Source organism: Ovis aries, chromosome 13 (assembly GCF_016772045.2).
Source record: "Ovis aries strain OAR_USU_Benz2616 breed Rambouillet chromosome 13, ARS-UI_Ramb_v3.0, whole genome shotgun sequence".
NCBI classification, from domain to species: domain Eukaryota; kingdom Metazoa; phylum Chordata; class Mammalia; order Artiodactyla; family Bovidae; genus Ovis; species Ovis aries.
Genome location: NC_056066.1, coordinates 20,686,926 through 20,708,823, shown reverse-complemented (window position 1 = coordinate 20,708,823; position 21,898 = coordinate 20,686,926). Strand labels below are relative to the sequence as shown.

The 21,898-nt window shown below is 41.5% G+C and overlaps 1 protein-coding gene across 2 annotated transcripts in view; it reads right to left on the bottom strand.

Annotated features, from left to right (window-relative positions):
• Positions 1-21,391, bottom strand: part of PLXDC2 (plexin domain containing 2) — a 447,502-nt gene extending 426,111 nt beyond the window's left edge. For both annotated transcript variants that reach the window (XM_027976592.2, XM_027976593.2), the window contains exon 1: positions 20,419-21,391. In XM_027976592.2, the coding sequence (XP_027832393.1) occupies positions 20,419-20,530 (112 nt within the window). In that variant the 5' untranslated portion in view covers positions 20,531-21,391. The remainder of the gene's footprint in view (positions 1-20,418) is intronic.
• Positions 21,392-21,898: the final 507 nt, after the last annotated feature.

Genomic DNA, 21,898 nt, shown 5'->3' with positions numbered 1-21,898 from the left:
TTTATTATTTTAATACTGGTCCCTGTTGATAAAAGAACAATGAAGTCATTACTTCCATTTCCTTCAGGGTGTGATGCTGGCTTTTAAAAAAATGCACAAAAACTAAATAAGTTATATTTTAAATGCCCTTTTCTCTCATGTAGCTTATTTATCATGTTACAAAGATTTTGCAGCCCAGGCTAAACTGATAAAATAAATGAAACTGATAAAATATATGAAACATTCGTTTTTCTTGCTGCTACTTCTTCAGGTGAAATTCTCTTTCCAACAAACTTTATTTCTCAGTTTTCATGGATTTGATGACTTCAGGGTCCACAAATGTGATACCATCCAGCCTTAATTAAATGTTAATTAGATGTCCCAGCAATTTTCTTACATGTAACATAATAAAGGATTCCACGAGTCAAGCTGCATTTTGGGAAAGCTGTGATCATTCTTCCAGAAACAACATAGTTTATTATATTTATAGAATATTATGTTTGTATAGTTTATTATATTTATATTCTCAATCTGCCCAGCTATCTATTGCCTGCTTCCACATACCTATGTGTATGTGTGTGTGTGTTCAGTGGCGTCCAACCCTTTGTGGCCCCATGGGCTGTAGTCCACCAGGCTCCTCTGTCCATGGGATTTTCCAAGCAAGAGTACTAGCGTGGGTTGTCCTTTCCTCCTCTAGGGGATCTTCCCGACCCAGGGATCAAACCCACACCTCCTGCATCTCCTGCCTTGGCAGGCAGATTCTTTACCGCTGAGTCACCTGGTAAGCCCTGTAAACAAGTTCAAATTTCCCATCCTGGCAAAACCCTCTCTTGACAGTAAGTACTTCCTCCCCTTCAGTTCTTTCCCAGACATCCTTTTATTTTCTCTAAAGATTGTAGTTTCATCCAGATCACTAACTTCTCTTACTTTTATCACTTATGAAATCTGGCAAAAGCGGACCTCTCCTTCATCCACCCAAGCTAAATTCTGACTGAATTCCCAGATGCCACTCCTTGCCAGTTCTAATGACCTGCTTTTCCTCAGCCAGGTTGGCTTCCCTCTTCAGGTAATTCCTCCTCCTTCTCCCTCCTGAGCACCCTCCTCCATACAGCCTTCCCAAACCACTTCTGTAGGACCTTGACCCTCTGCTCTTCTCTGTCTTGTCATGCTTCTTCGCTGGTTTTCACTATCACTTATACGTTGATGATTCCACATCTCAATCTCATCCAAGACCACCACCTGGTAGAGCTGGCATCTATCTCCCCAGGAATGTCCCTTTACCATCTCAGTACTCCACATGTCTAAAGCTGAACGCATCTGTCCCTTCCCTAAAGCACCTGGAGAATCTGGGAACTGGCTTAGACACTCTCCTGTTATTGGAAGTCTTTGTCACCTTACATCCTTATTAATTCAATCATTTCTAAATCTGGTCTGTCTCCAGGTCTGCCCCTTCCATACCAATACTAGTTTTCTGAGAGGCCCATCCGAGTTTATCTCTCAGCTGACAAAAATCTGTCAATGGCCAGCTGTCACCTGCAGGCAAGAATTCAACACCTTTCTATGACAGAGGAGACCTTTCTTGGTCTTTCAACTGTCTCTCCCCACAGGTAATGGCAGTTGCCAAAGAGCCTGCGATGGCACCCCACTCCAGCATTCTTGCCTGGAAAATCCCATGGATGGAGAAGCCTGGTGGGCTGCAGTCCATGGGGTCGCTGAGAGTCAGACACGACTGAGCCACTTCCCTTTCACTTTTCACTTTCATGCATTGGCGAAGGAAACGGCAACCCAACTCCAGTGTTCTTGCCTGGAGAATCCCAGGGATGGGGGAGCCTGCTGGGCTGCCATCTATGGGGTTGCACAGAGTTGGACACGACTGAAGCGACTTAGCAGCAGCAGCAGCAAAAAGCCTGCTATTTCCTGGCTCCAGGCCATTCTCTGTGTTGGGAACATATTTCCATCTTCTCCACGCTCCTAAATCTTACTCTTGCTTCAAATCAAGACTGAAATAGTTCCTCAAGGAAGTCTCCCTTGACCCTTTAACCTAAATTGTGTGGTCTTTTTTTTTTTTTTTCTAATCCACAGTTCTTGATCAGAAAATCATGGGGTCCCCTCTCTTCCTCTCACCCATTTTCTTAGAATTATCTCTTTACCTTCTATTTCTAATACTGCCCTGTAACCTCTACCTGGCAAGGACTATATTTTTTCTCTCTTTACAACACAATACTTGGCACCTAGATTATAGCTAACAAATGTTTGTTGAATGAATAAATAATTCTGAGAAATAAACTTCATCAACACCAACTTAATGGCCTATTAACTTCAATGTAATTGATAATGTAAAACACATATATGTGGCTATGTGAGAGGGATGGAACAATTCCTGTTCATACTGATCATCATATAATTAAGCCAATTTCTTCCAGTTAATGGGCTAATCCAATTGGATAATTTGGATATATTGAGAAGTTATTACTTTTGATTATATGAGCAAACAATGTAATAGTAGTTATAGATTAAAATGGGACCCTAGTACCTTACAGTGCCACACACGGAGACATCACATACGGGTTTGGTCCTCCAAGCCCACCTAACTCTCTGGAGCAATTCTCTATCAGCCCCTCAATTCTGGCATTCCTGTTCCATACACCTTCACACACACACACACACACACACACACACACACACACACACACACACACACACACACACACACACACACACACACACACACACACACACACACACACACACACACACACACACACACACACACACACACACACACACACACACACACACACACACACACACACACACACACACACACACACACACACTTCACATTAGCATGCACATGCCCACACATGCTCTTAGTGACTTCTTCCTGTTCTTGGTCTAACAAGGGGCCTGCCTGCCCGCCCAGTCTGTTTGAACCTGGATGCTATCTCTTTACCATACCTGTTTTGCAAGGTTTCAAACAGAAAGGCTGTGAATGACTATTGCTTCTCCTTTTAATACTGACATTTTCCACAACACATTACCTCAACCCAAAACACCACTCTCTTAAGTTAGCAGCCACAAACAGAAGTGTAGTGTAGGGGACAGAAGCTGGAAGCTTTTCCATGGCTCTCAAACAGAGCCATAAGTGTATTCACCTCTTCCACCTATGTATGTAGGGCTGGTCTAACTAAAGCACTGAAGGCCTTCTGTAGTTCTGCAGGAAAAATGCTAAATAGGAACTGCTCAGAGAACTCTAGATGTGTAAAGAGTTTTTATTCATTTCTTATTTTGACATTTCTCATCTTCCATTAACTGATGAAATCTCAGGATAGCTGTCAGGCTCTTACATATATACTGCTTACCTTTTCTGATAAGTTCACTAAGACACATGTAGCATTTTGGATCTCTTTATACACAGAACATCACAATAAAATCCAACAAAGTTACCTGATCACCCAAGGGAGTTGTGTAATCTTATACGGCAATTTATTTACTCCAGAAGCAAGTATGTTATTAATAATAAGGTCAAAGAATTCTTTTCTTCCTTCAAAGCCGATGACGCAGCAGAATTTTATTTTGTGTCCTCAACGCAGGCCAAAAAGAGAAAACTGTTTCTGGAAGCTTCCTCTCATTTTACACAACATGAGTCTGTTAAAAATAAATTATTTGAGTGTTCTTTTAATGTACATTTTATTGGAATAATGTTCTTCAGATCCAAAGCTTGCCCTAGGCTACAGCTGAGTGAGGGCGAGGATTCTGAAAATGAGCAGTGTTTTGATGCTGGGACCTTGTCATGCAAGTTGGAGCCTGTTGGCGGGGCCTCTGCATGCCATCTGATGCCCATGTGGCCATCAAAAGCACTCACGGGCCTTAATTCTTCCTGCACCTGCAACAGTACCACTGCCTGTGGTTATTACTACCCCAAAGATGATGGTTTAATCTCAGACAGTCTGAAATGGGTACCACGGTAGTTAATATCTTAAATTATCACTGGAAGCCTTTTCAGCTGGCTCACCATTCTGTGGAGCACTCCTTCCTTGGTTCTGCCCTACTTTTTCCCTCTTGTTCAGTTTTTCCCTTCACTTACTGCTGCCACACTTCCTTATATTAATATTTCTATGGCAACCTCACCAAACCTGCAGAGAACAGAAATGTTCAGCGCAGATAAGTAATTTTGTTCCCACATTACAGATGAAGAAATGGAGGCTCCAGGAGTTAACATTTTTGCTCACGGTCACTCAACTGGTAAATTGTGAGCCAAGGCGGTCTGGCATCAGAAACTTCCTTTAACAACCATACAGCAATCAAATGCTGTCTTCCCAAAAGGCCTTCTCCCAACCCCACCCCTGCCAAACCCTGGACATGGTTCTTCTATGAGATTCATACTATGTCTGTGCTTGTGTTTCCCTGTGGGTCACATTTCTTAAGAATAGAAACTAGTTTTTATTTATCCAAGACAATAAAATATGAAATTAAATTGATTAAACAAACGCATCTTCCAACTGTTGGGTAGTTAGAATAGGAAACAGGAGTCCAGGATGGTGGTGGCTAAAAGACAAGGAAGAGAAAAGCCCGCGAAAACACAACAAAGAAGGTCCGAGGACCAGAGTGAGGACCTCAGGCAGAACAAACAGCACTCCTGGCTAGCCCAATTCACATGGGGCAAGCCCAGGGGGAGGAAGACATATAAAAAGAGGGGCCAAAGGGCCGGAGGTCTCTCTCCCCACCTCTCTCCCGCACTGGGCGCTCTTCTCCTCACGTCTTTTGAGTCGACATGCCCTCACGCCTCAAGGATGGCTTTTCCTGCTATTATCTAAATAAAATAGAGCTGTAACACGGAGCTGTAACACTGATTTGTCTGAGAGCTATAACACGGTCTGTTCGAGACCTGAGAGCTATAACACAGTCTGTCCAAGACCCAAGAGCTGTGACACGCCGAGGGCTTTAATGTCCGTCACTCCAAATCTTTCTTGTGACGAGACAGAACCGAGGGGAATACACTCGCCTGACACAACTAAAATGATCCCATTGGAGGAACGGCTGAACTAATTTATGAAAACTGGGTGAACAGAACTTTTAAGTGGATTTCAATCATACCGTGAAAATGTCATATATTTTAAGCACTCATCACACGTATATGTGTAGCATATGGCAGACCTCAACTTACATATAAGTTACTTACTTATATCTTATGTATGTGAGATAGAACAGCTAGGTTTCCAATTAACCTACAAGAGCCTATTTCACTTTTTAAAAAGGCATCGATTTATTCCTCCATTTCTTTTTTTTTTAATTGATTACTTATTGAATGAGTGAATAAAGAGAGGAATGAGTCAATGAATTTTAAAATTAGAAGTGCAACAGGCTTTTGTGGGTCTTTATTTAATATGTAAGTCAACCAAGTTTAAACTGAGAAGTTACTATGTGTTGGGTGCTATGTTAGCATGTAATCTTACTATTTTTGTTTTCTTTTTAGATTTTTTTTAATGGTCTGGGAAATCCCAATAAAAAAGAATTAAGCAAATAAAATGAATAAGCACTGGCTATGGATCAACTATTTTCTGCTTCATGTTTTTTGCCTCTTAATCCTGGGTACAGATTAATGGCCTAAGAAAAGCTATGATGTATCATCCATTGAAGAGTTCAGATCTTCTTCTTTTTACTGCTGGGAATATATGTCTAGACCCATAAGAAAAATAAAATAATAGGAATTGCAGGGAAAGTAAAAGGAAAACACCAAATTAAATGTGAAGAAAGATTAGAAAAATAAGACTCAGGTAAGAGAACTTAATTTCTAGAATGAGAAAGGGACAAAGAATTACTTAAGAAAACCAACAGGGAAAAATCTACTGCAGCTGCAACTTTGAACTCATCTGATAAATCTCACCTGATGTCTGAGCACTTTTACCAATCACTGAGAGAATATTTCCCAAATGAACTTATTCGAAACTTCCATTTAACAAATATTTATCGAGTACTTTCTATATTCCAAACACTATGAAACGTGCTAAAAAAAAAAAAAACAAAAAAAACAAAAACAAAAAAAAACACCAGAAAACAAGTGTGGTTCCTACTCTCATGGAGTTTACAGTCTAGTGAGAGAAACAGTCCTCAATCAAGTAATTACTCAAATAACAATATAACTGAAAACTTTGATGTATTTACTAAGACTCAGATGCAAGCAATACATCTCAAGTAAAAACTGAAATTTCCTGACTTATGACTTATAGTCAGAGGGATTAGTCGTGTCCAACTCTTTGCCATAGCCCACCAGTCTCCTCTGTCCATGAAATTCTCTAGACAAGAATACCAGAGTGGTTAGCCTTTCCCTTCTCCAGAGGATCTTCCTGACCCAGCCATCAAACCCTTATCTCCTGCATTGCAGGAGGATTCTTTACCATCTGAGCTACCAAGGAAGCCTGTCAGGAAGTCTATCTATAGATGGCTTTAGATGTATCTTTTCCCAATGCAACAACCCCCAAAATAACTTTTATAAAAAAGACTCTCTCTTCCAGAATATGCATGTAACATTTACGCAAGGACTAATAGGCCTGAAGTCCAAGATGAAAGGTTATTATGAGTATCCACCTTTGGGACATATGCTGAACTATCTGGGGAAGCACAACAAAATGACAAAGACCCAAGTGAACAACACAGAGTCACCAAGATGACCTTCCTAAATGGTGGTGACATGCTGTTTCCAAGACTGAACATCCCCAAATAATGAGAAGGTACTGTTACAAGAAGAAGGGGGTAAGAGACACATCTCAGATGTTCACTCCATAAAATTAGTGTGATACATCAGAAGGACTTTGGAGGATGTTTCTAGAAAAGCAATAAATAGAAAGATATGGTGAAAAAAATATGCTTGTAGAATAACAAATACAAGTTGAATACATCATGAAGGATGCTGACCAAAACTTCAGCAAGTGAATCACACTGAAAACCTTGGAAAGATTTTAACTCACATCAGTGAGGTCCCATTCTGGGTACAGATTGATGGCCTAGCAAAAGCTAAGATGTATGAAGCATTAAGAAATCTTTTAGGATCTTGTTGAAAAAATGTCTAATAAGTTGCCCAATGATTTGTATCTGGAACTCTTATAAGTATATCATCTTAGAGCACATTTTCCAGTTTGCATCTTTAGCTTTGAAATACCTGGAAAGCTCTTCATGCAGATTTCATGGTTCAATATCTAATTTCTATTTCACTCACTGTTTATCCATCTATGCTTTTTAACCATGGCATTCTCTCAAGAGAAACAAATGAATCAATTTTAACATTCTACCAGACAATTCAAATTGTTGGATTATAAATCACTAAAGTATCGCTTTCTCTATTCTTCTTAGCTTACTGAGTGACTTGATCATTCTTAAACCATCATTTGTGAATGAATTGTCAGTTCTTCACAAACATATATGACAAATTCCTTTACTCTGATGTCAATCTCTGGTTTGTCTACAGATTGTAATCATGGGTATTTAAATCCAAGGTGTCATGTGAAAGAAATTATGAGTGAGAAATTCTGCCCAAAGAAATATGTAGAAATAAGCTACAAACAAAACCCTTTGTCTGAGTGGTAAATCTAAACAAATGAATTGACTCAGACAGTAAAGAATCCGTCTGCAATGTGGGAGACCTGAGTTCGATCCCTGGGTTAGGAAGATCCCCTGAAGGAGGGCATGGCAACCCACTCCCATATTCTTGCTCAGAGAATCCCCATGGACAGAGGAGCCTGGCATGCTGTGGTTGATGGGGTCACAAAGAGTTGGGCACGACTGAGCGACTAAGCAACCATTAATAGTATTATCACACAAAGTAGAAGACATAACAAGACCCCTCCATTCTACAAATGTTCAGTGGGGCTTCCTGTACTTGGAGCTGGTGAGGGAGTGGTGATCAGTCACAAACAGCCTCTCACCTTGGGCAGCTCATAGTCAAGTGCAGGCACGGCCTGTTACTCCACTGATGATAAGTGACACCATGAGGGTGTGCGGAATACACTTTGGTGAGGGACTCAACTCAGTCTTGGAGCTGGCAGAGAAACACTGAGGAATGAGTCATTGATGCTGAAAATCAAGATGAAGCTGGGACCTGAAAGACCAATAGACAGGAAGAGAAGGAAAGGATGCTTCAAACAGAGGGGACGGCATATGTAGCTTCATGGGGAAAGAAAGTGTGGGAAACCTGGGAGAGCAGGAGGAAGGAAGTGATGAACTTGAACCTAAAGAAGTAAACCAGGATCAGGTAATCGAGGCCTCTGACCTCTAGAGTGAGAGCCTGAGGAAGACTTGAAGGCATTTTCAGCAGAAGGGTGACACAGGTTCGCATTTCAGAAAGATCTTTCCAGCTGTGGAATGAAGAAAGGATTCCAGCAGGATGATGTTGGAGGGAAAGTGGGGCATTACTGAAATGAACAAGGCTAGAATGGATGGTGCCTGCCAGAGCTAGGATAAGGGAACTGGGGATACAGAAAGGCAGTCTCAAGTCAAACATCAGTGCTTGGTTTGTAAAAAAATCAGTGTCTCATTGGTTGTGCCTATTCTACAAACCGCTCTTCTAAAAACATCTTGACCAAAACTAAGATTGCACAAATCTGGCTTCCTGTGTAAAGCTGTTTTGCAATGTGTAGACAATGAGACTATCATCCGCAAATGATGTTGAATCATGTTTTTAAAAATATCTGAAATGAACAACAGATGTTAAAAAGATAATGAAGGCTAAATAACAAAGAAATAAAACAGCCTGCCCAGCCTGTCCGTTTACTCCCTATTAAAAAATATCCAGATCAGCAGGCAGGGTTCAGAGCAATGGCCAGACATAAACTGGGCTGAGAAGGAGGTGCAATTAGGATTTTCAAATTAAGCAAATTATAAACCTTAAATTTATTGTCTTACAGTCTAAATAAAATCATAAATTTACTATCTTTAAATGGAAGCAATTTATAAAGTGTACTCTCTTTCAATGTAAATCCTAAATCTAGAGGACTTTACCATTCTCAATGATGCTTACAAAGCAGCAAATTTAAAGTCTTGCTTGGAACTGCTATGCTAATCAAGAGATAGGTTACTAAAATGACACTGTAAAAACGTCATTTCCATGTATTATTTGCCTGGCAGCCACCTCTCATTTGTGGTAGTTCCTAAAAAGTTAGGAATTAACATTTTTTTCTTTAGTTGAATTCTTCATTTTAATCAACCTATGGTTTCCCCCTGCTATTTCCCAAGAAGCAATTAGATTTATGTCTAGCATCATGATGTGATCAGGAAAATAGCACTAACATTCAATCTAAGGACATTGTTTCAACTAAAAAAAGGTCACTTGCCAAATAGCTACTATTAACAATTTGTTATGAAGCACAGTGGTAATTGTTGTGGGTTTAGCTGTTGTAGAAAATAAATTACATCGTTTCCAAGTTGTTTTGAAATTGAAATCTTTACCAAATGACCCTAAGATATAAAGTGATTTCCATCAAAACTTCAACAGAGTTTTTAAAGAAATCTGAAAGTTTACTCTAAAATAGATATGAAAAAGCAAAGAGCCTTCCTTAGTTGTTATTTAGTCACTAAGCTGTGTCTAACTCTTTGTAACCCCAAAGACTGCAGCCTGCCAGGCTCTTCTGTCCGTGGGATTTCCCAGGCAACAATACTGGAATGGGTTGACATTTCCTTCTCCAGGGGATCTTCCTGATCCAGGGATTGAACCTGCAGGTAGATTTTTTACCACTGAGCCACCTGGGAAGTCCAAAAAGCCTGTAGGATAGCCAAGATGCTCCTGAAGACCAAGAACAAGGAGGACAGCTTTGCCCCACCAAACAAAGACTTGTTAAAAGCTAAAGTAATGAAGAGTGTGGTATCTGCACAGGGATAATCTTCAGGGTACCATCCACCTTTATCTTTGAAGCATTATTTTCTCTGGAACAGACCTTTGGAAAGTCTATCAGGGTTTGTCCCAGGTTTTACCTTTTATGGTAGAACATTCACAACCCCAGTAACCCATGAATTCTACCTCTAAATAGAAGTCCTACATATGAACATGAGGAGATGTATGTAAGGCTATACACAGAACCAGTGTTCAAAACAGCACTGACAGGCCAGGGGAATTAAGAGGTACAAACTTGCAGTTAATAAAATGAGTAACAGGGATGAAATGTACAGCTTGGGGAATGCAGTCAGTGACTAGGCCAAAGCCTTTGACTGTGTGGATCACAATAAACTGTGGAAAATTCTGAAAGAGATGGGAATACCAGACCACCTGACCTGCCTCTTGAGAAATCTGTATGCAGGTCAGGAAGCAACAGTTAGAACTGGACATGGAACAACAGACTGGTTTCAAATTGGGACAGGAGGATGTCAAGGCTATATATTGTCACTCTGCTTATTTAACTTATATACAGAGTACCTCATGAGAAATGCTGGGCTGGATGAAGCACAAGCTGGAATCAAGATTGCTGGGAGAAATATCAATAACCTCAGATATGCAGATGACACCACCCTTATGGCAGAAAGTGAAGAAGAACTAAAGGGCCTCTTGATGAAAGTGAAAGAGGAGAGTGAAAAAGTTAGCATAAAGCTCAACATTCAGAAAACGAAGATCATGGCATCTGGTCCCATCACTTCATGGGAAATAGATGGGAAAACAGCAGACACAGCAGCTGACTTTATTTTTGGGGGCTCCAAGACTGCAGCCATGAGATTAAAAGACGCGTATTCCTTGGAAGGAAAGTTATGACCAACCTAGACAGCATATTAAAAAGCAGAGACATTACTTTGCCAACAAAGGTCCGTCAAAGCTATGGTTTTTCCAGTAGTCATGTATGGATGTGAGAGTTGGACTATAAAGAAAGCTAAGCACCCAAGATTTGATGCTTTTGAACTGTGGTGTTGGAGAAGACTTGTGCCTTGGATTGCAAGGAGATCCAACCTGTCCATCCTAAAGGAGATCAGTCCTGAGTGTTCCTTGGAAGGACTGATATTGAAGTTGAAGCTCCAATACCTGATGCGAACAGATGACTCATTGGAAAAGACCCTGATGCTGGAAAAGATTGAGGGAAGGAGGAGAAGGGGACGACAGAGGATGAGATGGTTGGATGGCATCAGCGACTCAATGCACATGAGTTTGAATAAACTCCAGGAGTTGGTGTTGGACACAGAGGCCTGGTGTGCTGCAGTTTATGGGGTCACAAAGAGTCAGACATGACTGAGCAACTGAAGTGAACTGATAACATAACATCTTTGTATGATGACAAAGGCAGTTAAAAGGTACAAACTTCCAGTTATAAGATAAGTACTAGGAATGTAATACACAACATGATAAATGTAATTAACATTACTATACATTATATATCAAAGCTCTTAAGAGAGTAAATCTTGAATTCTCATCACAAGGCAAAAAAAATTTTCCTTTGTCTTTTATTTTGTACCTATATGAGATGATGGATGTTCATTCAACTTATTGTGGTAATCATTTCATGATGTATGGATGTCAAATCATTTGCTGTCTACCTTAAACCTGGGTTCTATCCCTGGGTCAGGAAGATCCACTGGAGAAGAAAATGGCAATTCACTCTGGTATTAGTGCCTGGGAAATCCCATGGAGAGAGGAGCCTGGTGGGCAAGAGTCTATGGAGTCGCACAGAGTTGGACATGACTCAGTACGCACAAGCACCTTAAACCTACACTGTGTTATATATCAATTGCATCTCAATAAAACAGAAATAAAACATGCCATACCGCTGTTCCATTTTAAGAAAAGTACTGATTTTTTGCTGATGGAAGATTGGATACACCCCTTATAGAAAAATAACTGGAAGACTATATAAATCGATTGGGGGATAACTCAACTGGGAAAGTTAGGACCAACACAATTACATGTGATACATTTATATAAAATTCAGGTTCAATCAAAATTGTTTCATAACATGTAAAAATTTTACAGTTCCTGCCACATTTACAAATGTCACTACAGTGTTTTGATATAGGAAATATTATTACATAGACTTCAATCTAAAGCTTTCATAAAATCCATTTAAGTTGAATAAAATAAATAAGCATTGAGAAAACTACATACAATTTAAAAATTCAAATTATAAATCTAAACAGATAAAAATATATACTATGCAAGATACAATACCCTATGATATTATGTCAACATATGAAAATAAAACATTGAGCAATACCTTTATAATGTAGCAAGAACATTTTCAAACTAAAATGTCAAATGGCTTTTTTTTTTTTTTACCTTACAAGTCAATTTTACTTTTATAGGGCATTCAGAGTTTTCAAATAGGTGTTAAACTATTCTTTAAACTTTTGTTGCATGACAATAAACTCAATGACTCTATCCCTACTGAAAACAAAACAAGAACCAAAGATGCAAATACATAGCAATATGCCTTTTAGTTCTTGTTTCTTGGAATACAGAAAATGGTAAATAATTGAAATGAAAATAGTTTTGAAATATGTAAATCAGAAATTAGTGATATAAAAACAAGTTGACTGTCTACTAAAAGGGCTAAGTTACCCTTACAGTTACCCTTACCCTTAAAAGGAAAAAGTAATTATAGGTGTATATTCCCAGGAAATATATAAATACTAAAAGTCACAATTAAACTACCTAATATCAATCAATCATACTTCAATTAAAGTCAATAAGACAGCTAACATCAGATGATATAATATTTCAAAGAAGTATGGATTTAGTGCCCTATAGCTAATTTTAAACACAAAACTATGGTCTAACAAAATAATTGAGGTGTTTTTTGTTTTTTTTTTAATCAAAAGTTCAGGACAGGATTCCTTTAAATATCAAGAACCCATAAGCATTGAAAATATGAGTTAGTACAGCAAAAATTAATTCCTGTACACTTTTTCAGGACTATTTTGCAATGTAGATTACATTGATGTAATTTCTTCATAGACCCTTTTGAATGTATTGAAGGAATGAAGGATAACATGGAAAAGGGGCGGGTGCATGCAAAAGAAGTCAGTTACTGCTACATCTGCAGTAAGGTCAATAGGTTCTTTTAACCAAACAAACAAAAATATACCAACTGAATAATCAGGTTCATTGGGTCAGTAGTAGCTGCTGTCTGAGCTGTATCTTGGAGAGAATTATGCAAATACGTATGTACTGTATGTACATAGACTCAGAAAGAGCTGTGCCTTAAATGCACCTACAGGACTACTTCACATCTTGAACATCATCATTGTTTATGAATTTCACATGGTAAAATGATACATTACACCTAGCTTACTTCCCTTTCAGGGTTTAGGGAAATAAATATTTAATAGGATGTCCAAATTACGATTACAGAGAGAAAAAGTTGGGAGCTACTACTACAAACAGATACATATAAACACAGGAGGATATTACTACTATCTAAAAATCATCACTGCACATTGAATGTTCCATATTCCAACTGCACCAAAGAACACATGAGCCTGATCTAAATAAACCAGGGTATACTTACCAAGTAGCAAGCTTAGAGAGAATTTATTGGCTTTATGTAGACTTCTCCTATCACTGAACACTCCAAGGACTCTGTACAAACTTGACTTTTAAACATTCTGATTCTCATGCAGTTTACCCACAGGGCAAATTCCCAGCAGGCTCTCTATAGTCCTATAGCCACAGTCAGATAAGCACCTTACCTAGAGGATCACACCTTGAACAATACGTATTCAAGGGAAAATTTCCAATTAATGAGTGGAAAATAATAGGTGGGGGAAAGAGAGGAACTAAGTCATCAGTTCAGTTCAGTTGCTCAGTCATGTCTGACTCTTTGTGACCCCATGAATCACAGCACGCCAGGACTCCCTGTTCATCACCAACTCCCGGAGTTCACTCAGATTCGCGTCCATCGAGTCAGTGATGCTATCCAGCCATCTCATCCTCTGTCGTCCCCTTCTCCTCCTGCTCCCAATCCCTCCCAGCATCAAAGTCCTTTCCAATGAGTCAACTCTTTGCATGAGGTGGCCAAAGTACTGGAGCTTCAGCTTTAGCATCATTCCTTCCAAAGAAATCCCAGGGCTGATCTCCTTCAGAATGGACTGGTTGGATCTCCTTGCAGTCCAAGGGACTCTCAAGAGTCTTCTCCAACACCACAGTTCAAAAGCATCAATTCTTCGGCGCTCAGCCTTCTTCACAGTCCAACTCTCAAATCCATACATGACCACAGGAAAAACCATAAGATTCCAGAAAAGTAAAATGGAAGTCATTTTGCATCCCTGCCTTCTTGACCCTCTCTTGACAAAATCACAGGCCACTGTCTACTGTAATGCCTGAAGCAGGGAGGACAGCTGATTTTAATTTGGAGTGGAGAGGCGAGTTACTAGTGCTCAGATGTGTCTGGATGGCCTCTGGAGGAAGGGATTGCAAGTCTGTGTTTCAAGCAAGGTCACATAGTTTCTGACCCTGTGTTCAGATCTACAAGCCTTAACAGGCTATCCTAATTGCAAACAGGCTCCTGACAAGACCTCTAATTCTATTTAAATACCCAAATCTGTGCCATCAATCCATATCTTATCACCTTTTTAATTAAAGAGGGCAAAAGAGAAACAAAGAAAAAACATGCAATGAGTTCAAAGTCTGGTTACAATACAATGTAGAATATTTTGTATTCTCTTCTTTCCTCCAATAGAATTCTTTAGGCCAGGCAATACATGACACAATAAATAGTGGGGAAAAGGGTCCTAGAAAAAGCATCGATACAGTACTGTCTGTACTTCTTAGTCTGTCATTCTGCAGCAACTTCCTCAGCTGAACAGAATCATAGTCTGGGGGATAGTGAGAGAAGACCTCCTGTGTAAACCTCAGGGAAGAAGAAAGATTTCTCAGAGTGGGATACTGGAAAGAGATAATCAGAGCTTCATGAAGCTTCATGAAATATGTGCTCAGAATAAACGCAAAGGACTGAAATTAGGTTAAAAGAAAGCAGAAGAGCAACTCTGTAATATACAACCTTATGTATTAGGGTGATTGCTTTTTATTTACTTATTTCCTCTCTCTAAAACTGATACAAGATTTTCAGTGAGAAAAGCTGGACACAGCTAAATGAAAGTAGGGAAAGACAAGATGAAGACCTAGGTAAACCAGTACAAGAAATGCACCCCAGAAGGTTCATATACTTGTTGGACTCGAGCCACAAATTGTGCTCTGAGCTTTCAAAAAACCTTGTTTTTTTAAAAGTAATATTTCTGGTCGCTATTCATAATGTCCAAAAGATACAAACGAACCAGTTCATAAGAACTGTATCATTGTTAAGGCACAGTATCTTTCTTTCCCTCCCTCCCTCCCTCCCTCTCTTACTTGAGGAACAATTACTGTGCAAAGCATTGCACCACACCCCCAACCACCTTCCCCAGTAACAGCTACCATGACCAGTTTTGGGCTTAGTTGTGTCCAGCTCTTTGTGACTCCATGGACTGCAGCCCGCCAAGCTCCTCTGTCCATGGAATTTTCCAGGCAAGAATACTGGAGGAAGTTGCCATTTCGTACCCTAAGCGATCTTCCTCACCAGGGATCGAACCTGCCTCTCCTGTGTCTCCTTCATTGGCAGGTGGAATCTTCACTACTCCACCACCTGGGAAATCCAGTAATGAGTTTTGGGAGACCGTTTTGAAAGCCACCTTCAGTGTAAATTCATGGAATGAGGCCTAAGCACAATTCAGTTGAAAAGTAATTTCAAAAAGAACTGAACTTATTTAATAGTGTTCATCGCCACTGAAAATAGAGCACCACCACTATATAGACATATCATGTATACACACACATATATACACACATATATACATACATACACAGAGTATACACTGTACTTTAAGGTATTAGATTAAGTACATGAGAGAAAATATAGTCAGAACTCAGAAGTGTAGCAGAATAGTGCGATGAACTTTTTGAAAGTTCTATTAACAGAAGGTTTAAGGCCGTTATGACAGACCTTTGGATTCTCTTCTCTCATTTTAAACTATTGTTCTGAGGCCTATTGTGTATTATTTCCATCTTACTGGTAGTGGCCATCTGAAGAGCCTGTTTTTTGGGTTTTTTTTTTGTTTTTTTAATCAAAGAAAGGTAGTTATTGGCTCATATAACTGAAAAGTCCAGGGGATATAATAGCTTCAGGCATGGCTGGATCCAGGGCCACAAACACTGCCAACAGGACTCAAGCTTCTCCATCATGTGGCTCTGCTTTCCTCTGTACTGACTGGCTTCATTCAGAGGCTGGGATTCATGTAGTGGGAAACTGACCTAAGATTTTAAATCTCATAATCATGGTTGATCAATTCATTCATCTCTATGAACATACTGTTTCTACAAGGGAAGATACATTTTAGGAAGCAAAAAATGAGACCAAAACTATTGAAAAGAATCCACAGTATCGACATCTCTGTATGAAAGTATCTGATTCTCACAGACAAGAAATCTGTGGGGAGTGAATTAGTATTTTTCACTCCTAAGTTTTACTCAAGCACATTCTCCTTGATAAGAACCTCTTTCTAAAGATCAAACTTAAGAAATGCATAAATGGTTCTAATTGTAATGATTCTGAATCTCTGGGCAAATATCCATGAATTTCAAACCTTACTTCCGAACTGAATATTCAAGATTAGTTATGTCTCATTCCAAACTTACCCAGTCTCAGGCTTCAAATTCTATCTATCCTTTAAAGAAAAAAGACTCTCACATTCTATATTTTAAAAATGTTTTATATGCAATCTGGAGTCATTGATAAAAAAATATTTTTAAAAATTTTCTAATAATCTGACACATGCCCATTTTATAGAGAATATTCACTTGAATTAACCCTCTGTCATAATCTTTTGCCCCAGATATGTCTATATATAGTGACAGTACATCTCAACAGAAATGCTCTCATAGCAAACTCCACAAATTAGTGGTATTTCAAACTAAGTTTTTCAACTCTAATGAAAGCAGAAAATAATAGAAAAACATCCAACTAGAGAAACAACTAAATGTAAATGATCTGCTAAAAATAAACTACTTGTCTCTACAACAATATTAGAAAGTTTAAAAAGTGAAAATTCCTTGGGGTCCTAAATTATCATTGCTCTCTCTCTAGTGGTAATGAATGTATTTGCTGCATTAAATCATGTTTAAGAGCAATAATGAGGCCAAAATATAACTACATATTTTTAGGCCTTTTTTCCTGATTTAAACTTTTGAGTTAAGATTAACGCATCTATCTCCTTTGACATTGTTACAAAGCTTTTACAATCAGTTCAGGATATAAAGATGAATGTATGACAATACGGAAAGGATTTGAGACTTATAAAATTTAACATTATTCTAGGCTTATTTTTCTCTAAATATTGGTTGAGGCGTACTATTTAGTATGAGCAAATACTTTTCAGATATAAGTATCAATACAACCAGTCCATTCTGAAGGAGATCAGCCCTGGGATTTCTTTTGGAAGGAATGATGCTAAAGCTGTAACTCCAGTACTTTGGCCCCCTCATGCGAAGAGTTGACTCATTGGAAAAGACTCTGATGCTGGGAGGGATTGGGGGCAGGAGGAAAAGGGGACAAGAGGATGAGATGGCTGAATGGCATCACTGACTCGATGGATGCAAGTCTGAGTGAACTCCGGGAGTTGGTGATGGACAGGGAGGCCTGGCGAGCTGCGATTCATGGGGCCACAAACAGTTGGACACGACTGTGCGACTGAACTGAACTGAAAAACACATTCAATCTTTTAAAAAGTTCACTCTGCAATAACAAACTTTTAATCATAAGAGAGATGTTTTCAAATATATTCTTGGGAATTCCACAATAATGTGGTAATAATTGCCAACAGTGATGAAGAAGAGAGCATTCGGGGTTTTCCATTACTTATTATACCACAAAAATGTATTCAAAGTATAAGTCTACATGTAGGCAGTACTATATAAATGTTAAATGAATATTTAATTGTAATGAAAAATGGGAAATAAAATAAACTCTCATTAAGTTGCCATTCATTTTTAAATGTCAAGTTGAAATATCAACAAATATTGCACATAGGAAAAACAAAATATTGAGGATCATTAGTCCAAGGTTTGGGAAAGAATGGGAAGGAAATTAGCAGTTTCTTTGCCCTCTGGTGGCAACAAAGTCAACTGCAGCATTTCTAAAGTAATGCATAATAAAAATGTTTCTGTTATGAAATCAGGTTTCTCCCCCCTGTGCCAAAATGTCTGTATTAAAAATCCTGATCGCTACATGCCAAATTCCAAGACTGTTGAACTTTTTAAAAATTTCTTGTTTTGAACTTTTAGCTAGACTATTTTACAAAGAAAATTAATTTTTTCTTCCATTTCATTGCTACGCTTTATATTTTACAGTATGCTAACTATTTAATTCCAAGATGATTTCATGAAAGTAATGGAGAGTGATATCTGGGAAAGAAGCTACTTCAGTTTGTAATATATCTTTAAAAAAATTGCCAAGAAATTTAAACTATTCCTTTTTACTCAAGCCTATAAATATATGGGCTTCTAGAGTAGTTTTCCAACAGAAATATTCATTTACAACACCTGAAGATTTATGTTGAGCAATATATGTATTTTATAATCCCCAAAGTAAAAGCTTTTAATTATATGACCAATTTTAGAGTGGAATGGATTTTACCCTCAATTTGAGAACTTAGTAAACTTACATATATATATATATATATATATATTATTCTTTCCTTAGTAATATATTATTAATGGAAAAGGGTCAGGAAAAAATAAACATTTGTTGCTTTTTTTTTTTTTTTTTTTTTACTGTAAATGCATTATTTACTTTCAGTGCCAAAGAAGTTTTCAAATAAACAACTCAGGATGCATGCTGGCACACCCACCTCTCTATGGGATATAATAAATTGCTTTCTTTAAGCATTTATTTTTTTCATGAATATACCCATTAAAATTACTGTTGCCCTTTTTAAAATAAATGTGCTGTTTCCCAGACGAGTAACAGTTTTATTTTTTTACCAATGAAATGTATCAGAGAAATAAACAGAAGGTATGATATATTGATATAAATAACACCTTGTCAAGAACCACCCATGTCCTTCTATGCAGAACAAACCGACATCCAGAAAATGTGCGTTTTATTCACAGCTTTAAAAGTGGTATCTTGTTGCCCACTCCCATCCCCAACACACACCCCTCTGATGATAAACCGGAGCACAGTCAGAATCGGTTTTCTCTGTAATATTTTCAGCAGGAGCAGACAGTGTTTCGGGCTGTCTGAGGTTGGTAAAATTTCATTTAAGGACCTCCTTCTAGATTCACCTCACCTGGAATCCCCAAGTGCTCTCCCTAGCCTTCCCTCTGCGAATTGCAATTATCACATTTGTGGACGCCAGAATACTTTCCGGGGAATCACTTATTTCCCCTCCTCGGAATTAAAAGAACAAAACAAAACCTTGACTATTCTAACCAGCTAGCGTTTATTTCTCGTGTTTTTTCCTCATTCACCTACTCTCAAAGTCTATGCATTTCTGGGGTGGGGGGGGGGCCGGGGGCGGGGCGAAATGGGGAGCAGATACTCGGTTCACGGTGGACAGGGTCCCGGAAGGCAGCTGGACCTTCCGCTCCGCAGAACCTGGCCGGGAGAAGCCGGCGGGCCCCCGGCCGAGGGCTGCATCGCCCGCTCAGCGCTCGACCCCGGGGGCGCGGTCCTGGGCTGGACGCGCACCTGGCTGGCGCAGCCGCCCGAGCAGGGGGCGCCGCCTCTGGGCTGTGCGGAGCTCCCAGGCTCCGCGCGGGGGCAGAGCCAGGCCACTCGCAGGAACCCCTGCACGTTCAGGCCTGTCCGCGAAGCCGGCCGGCGGAGGACAATGGGGCGGGTGGTTGGTCTCCAGAGGCGCGTCCACCCCACTTCTGCCACCTCCTCTCCTCCCCGGTGTCCCGCCGCACCCACCCCGCCCCACTTCCAGCGCCGGCTCAGCCCCAGATAGCAAGAGCGAGCAGAGGTTGGGACCGCCTGCGGGAGGAAGGTGCGGCCACAGGGAATTTTCTCCAGCAGAGGGGAGCGCTGCAATCCCCGGCTGCCACCACATCCGCCACAATGCACCCCCTTAGTTTATCTCGGCAGGAGGCAAAGAGGAGGGAAGGAGGAGGAGCCCGGGAGGACGCAGACCGGGATGCGTCCTAGGGAGGTATCTGCGGGAAGGTTTGCTCTAACACCCGAGCCCTCTCAGGACGCCTCGGGGGAAGACAGTACCATCCCCTGCTTACCGCAAGTGGTAAATCCTTAAGAAAAACCCTCAGTTCGTACTACCCTACTCATCCAGCCAACCTTCTGCTCATCTGAGAAGCTCAAGTTTACTTGAAATGCAATTGCAATAACTTTACCAAGGGCAGATAGATGGAGTGGAGGTGGGTGGAGAACTGGGTACCAGAGAGGTCTTCGACTGGGCAGGAAAGCAACAAGCGAAAGTGCACCTTACCATTGACTTGATTTCCAGGCTTCCCTTCAGCGAACTGAAGCCGGTCCATTAAAAAGTGGCAAAGTAACACAACTCCCGCAGCAGCCAGGTCGGCCCTCCGGAACCTCGCCATGCCGCCGCCGCGATCTCCCGCTCCCCGCCAGTCCTTTCCCGGCGCCCTGTGCTGCTCCGGGGCTCCCGTTGGGAATGGGGACAACGGGGCTGAATGCTGCGGACCGGTCTCGGAGGGATGCAGAGGCCTTTGTAAATTTCTCTGGGATTGCACACCCAGGAGCCTGGACGAGGAAGAAGGGAGTGCAAGCGGAGCGCAGTCCTTTCCGGACCTCCAGGTCTCCCTTCACAACTTGCCACAACACTCGCAGTCCTCACCCCGGACACAGAACAACAACTGCGGAGACGAGAGGCCACTTGCAGCTGGGGCTGGCAAACTCTCTGTTCCGCACAGGCAGCGCCACCCCGGTGCCCGCAAACGGTGACTTCCGAGCCCCAGCGATGCGCTCCACTGGGTTCAAAACAGATCTAATTCCACAGCCGGCGCGGGTGCCTCCTCCAAATCCAAGAGGGCTGTTGGCTCGGAAGGAACTTTCCCGTCTTGGGATGGCCCCCCCAAGGAGGCTTAGGTTTGCGGGAAGGGGGTTAACAGCGGGCTGGCGAAAGCCCTCCGACAAGTTTTTCTTCTTTTCTTCGCCCGACGCAGGGCGCGCGTCCTCGCCCGCAGCGGGAGGGATGAGAAACCCCTAAGAACTGAGCCTTGGGAAGGCTCAGGCTGCAGCAGTCTGAGGTCCGAAGGCAGAAAAATGTACTGGGACACGGGGGGTGGGGGGGAGAAACCGGGAGGAAAAAGTCAGGCTGAAACCTATTGGGATAGGGATCCTCCTGGCGAAGGAGGAGGTGGCCCCGAGCCCCGGAGTTTGGTGGCGGAGGAGGCGCCGCCGACGCCGCCGCGCTCCCCCGCGCTCCTGCTCCACACTTTGGGGAGGGAAGGCGGCTCGCAATTTGCTAGATCCGCCGCTGCACCCTCCTCCCGCCTCCCCCTTCCCTCCCCCTCGCTCCTCCCGGCGTCTCCCACCTTCCTCCCCGAAACCGGCAGCTAGCACCGACCTGTCCAATGGCTGCACTTTCCTCGGGGCTGGCAGAGGAGTCACCGAGAGATTAAACCCGGGGAGGAAAGCAAGGGGGAGTGAGAGGGCAACTCCAGCCCGGCGTGCCCCTGGCAGCTCGGCGGCCAGGAGCTCCGGGAGAGGAGGCAAGAAAGGCGAACGAGGAGGGGAATGCCGGACGGCACCTCGGCGCCGCTCGGGCGCCATCCCCGCACTCGGCTCGCCCCCACCGGCGGCGAGCCTGCAGCGCCCGCACCCACCTGGCTCTGGGCGGCCCTCGCGCCCGTCTGCGGGGCTTCTGCGGCCCAGCAGCCGACCCGGGGGCCACTCGCCGCCGACGGGGTCTTCCTGGGCGCTAAAGGGTTAATTACAGCTCGCCA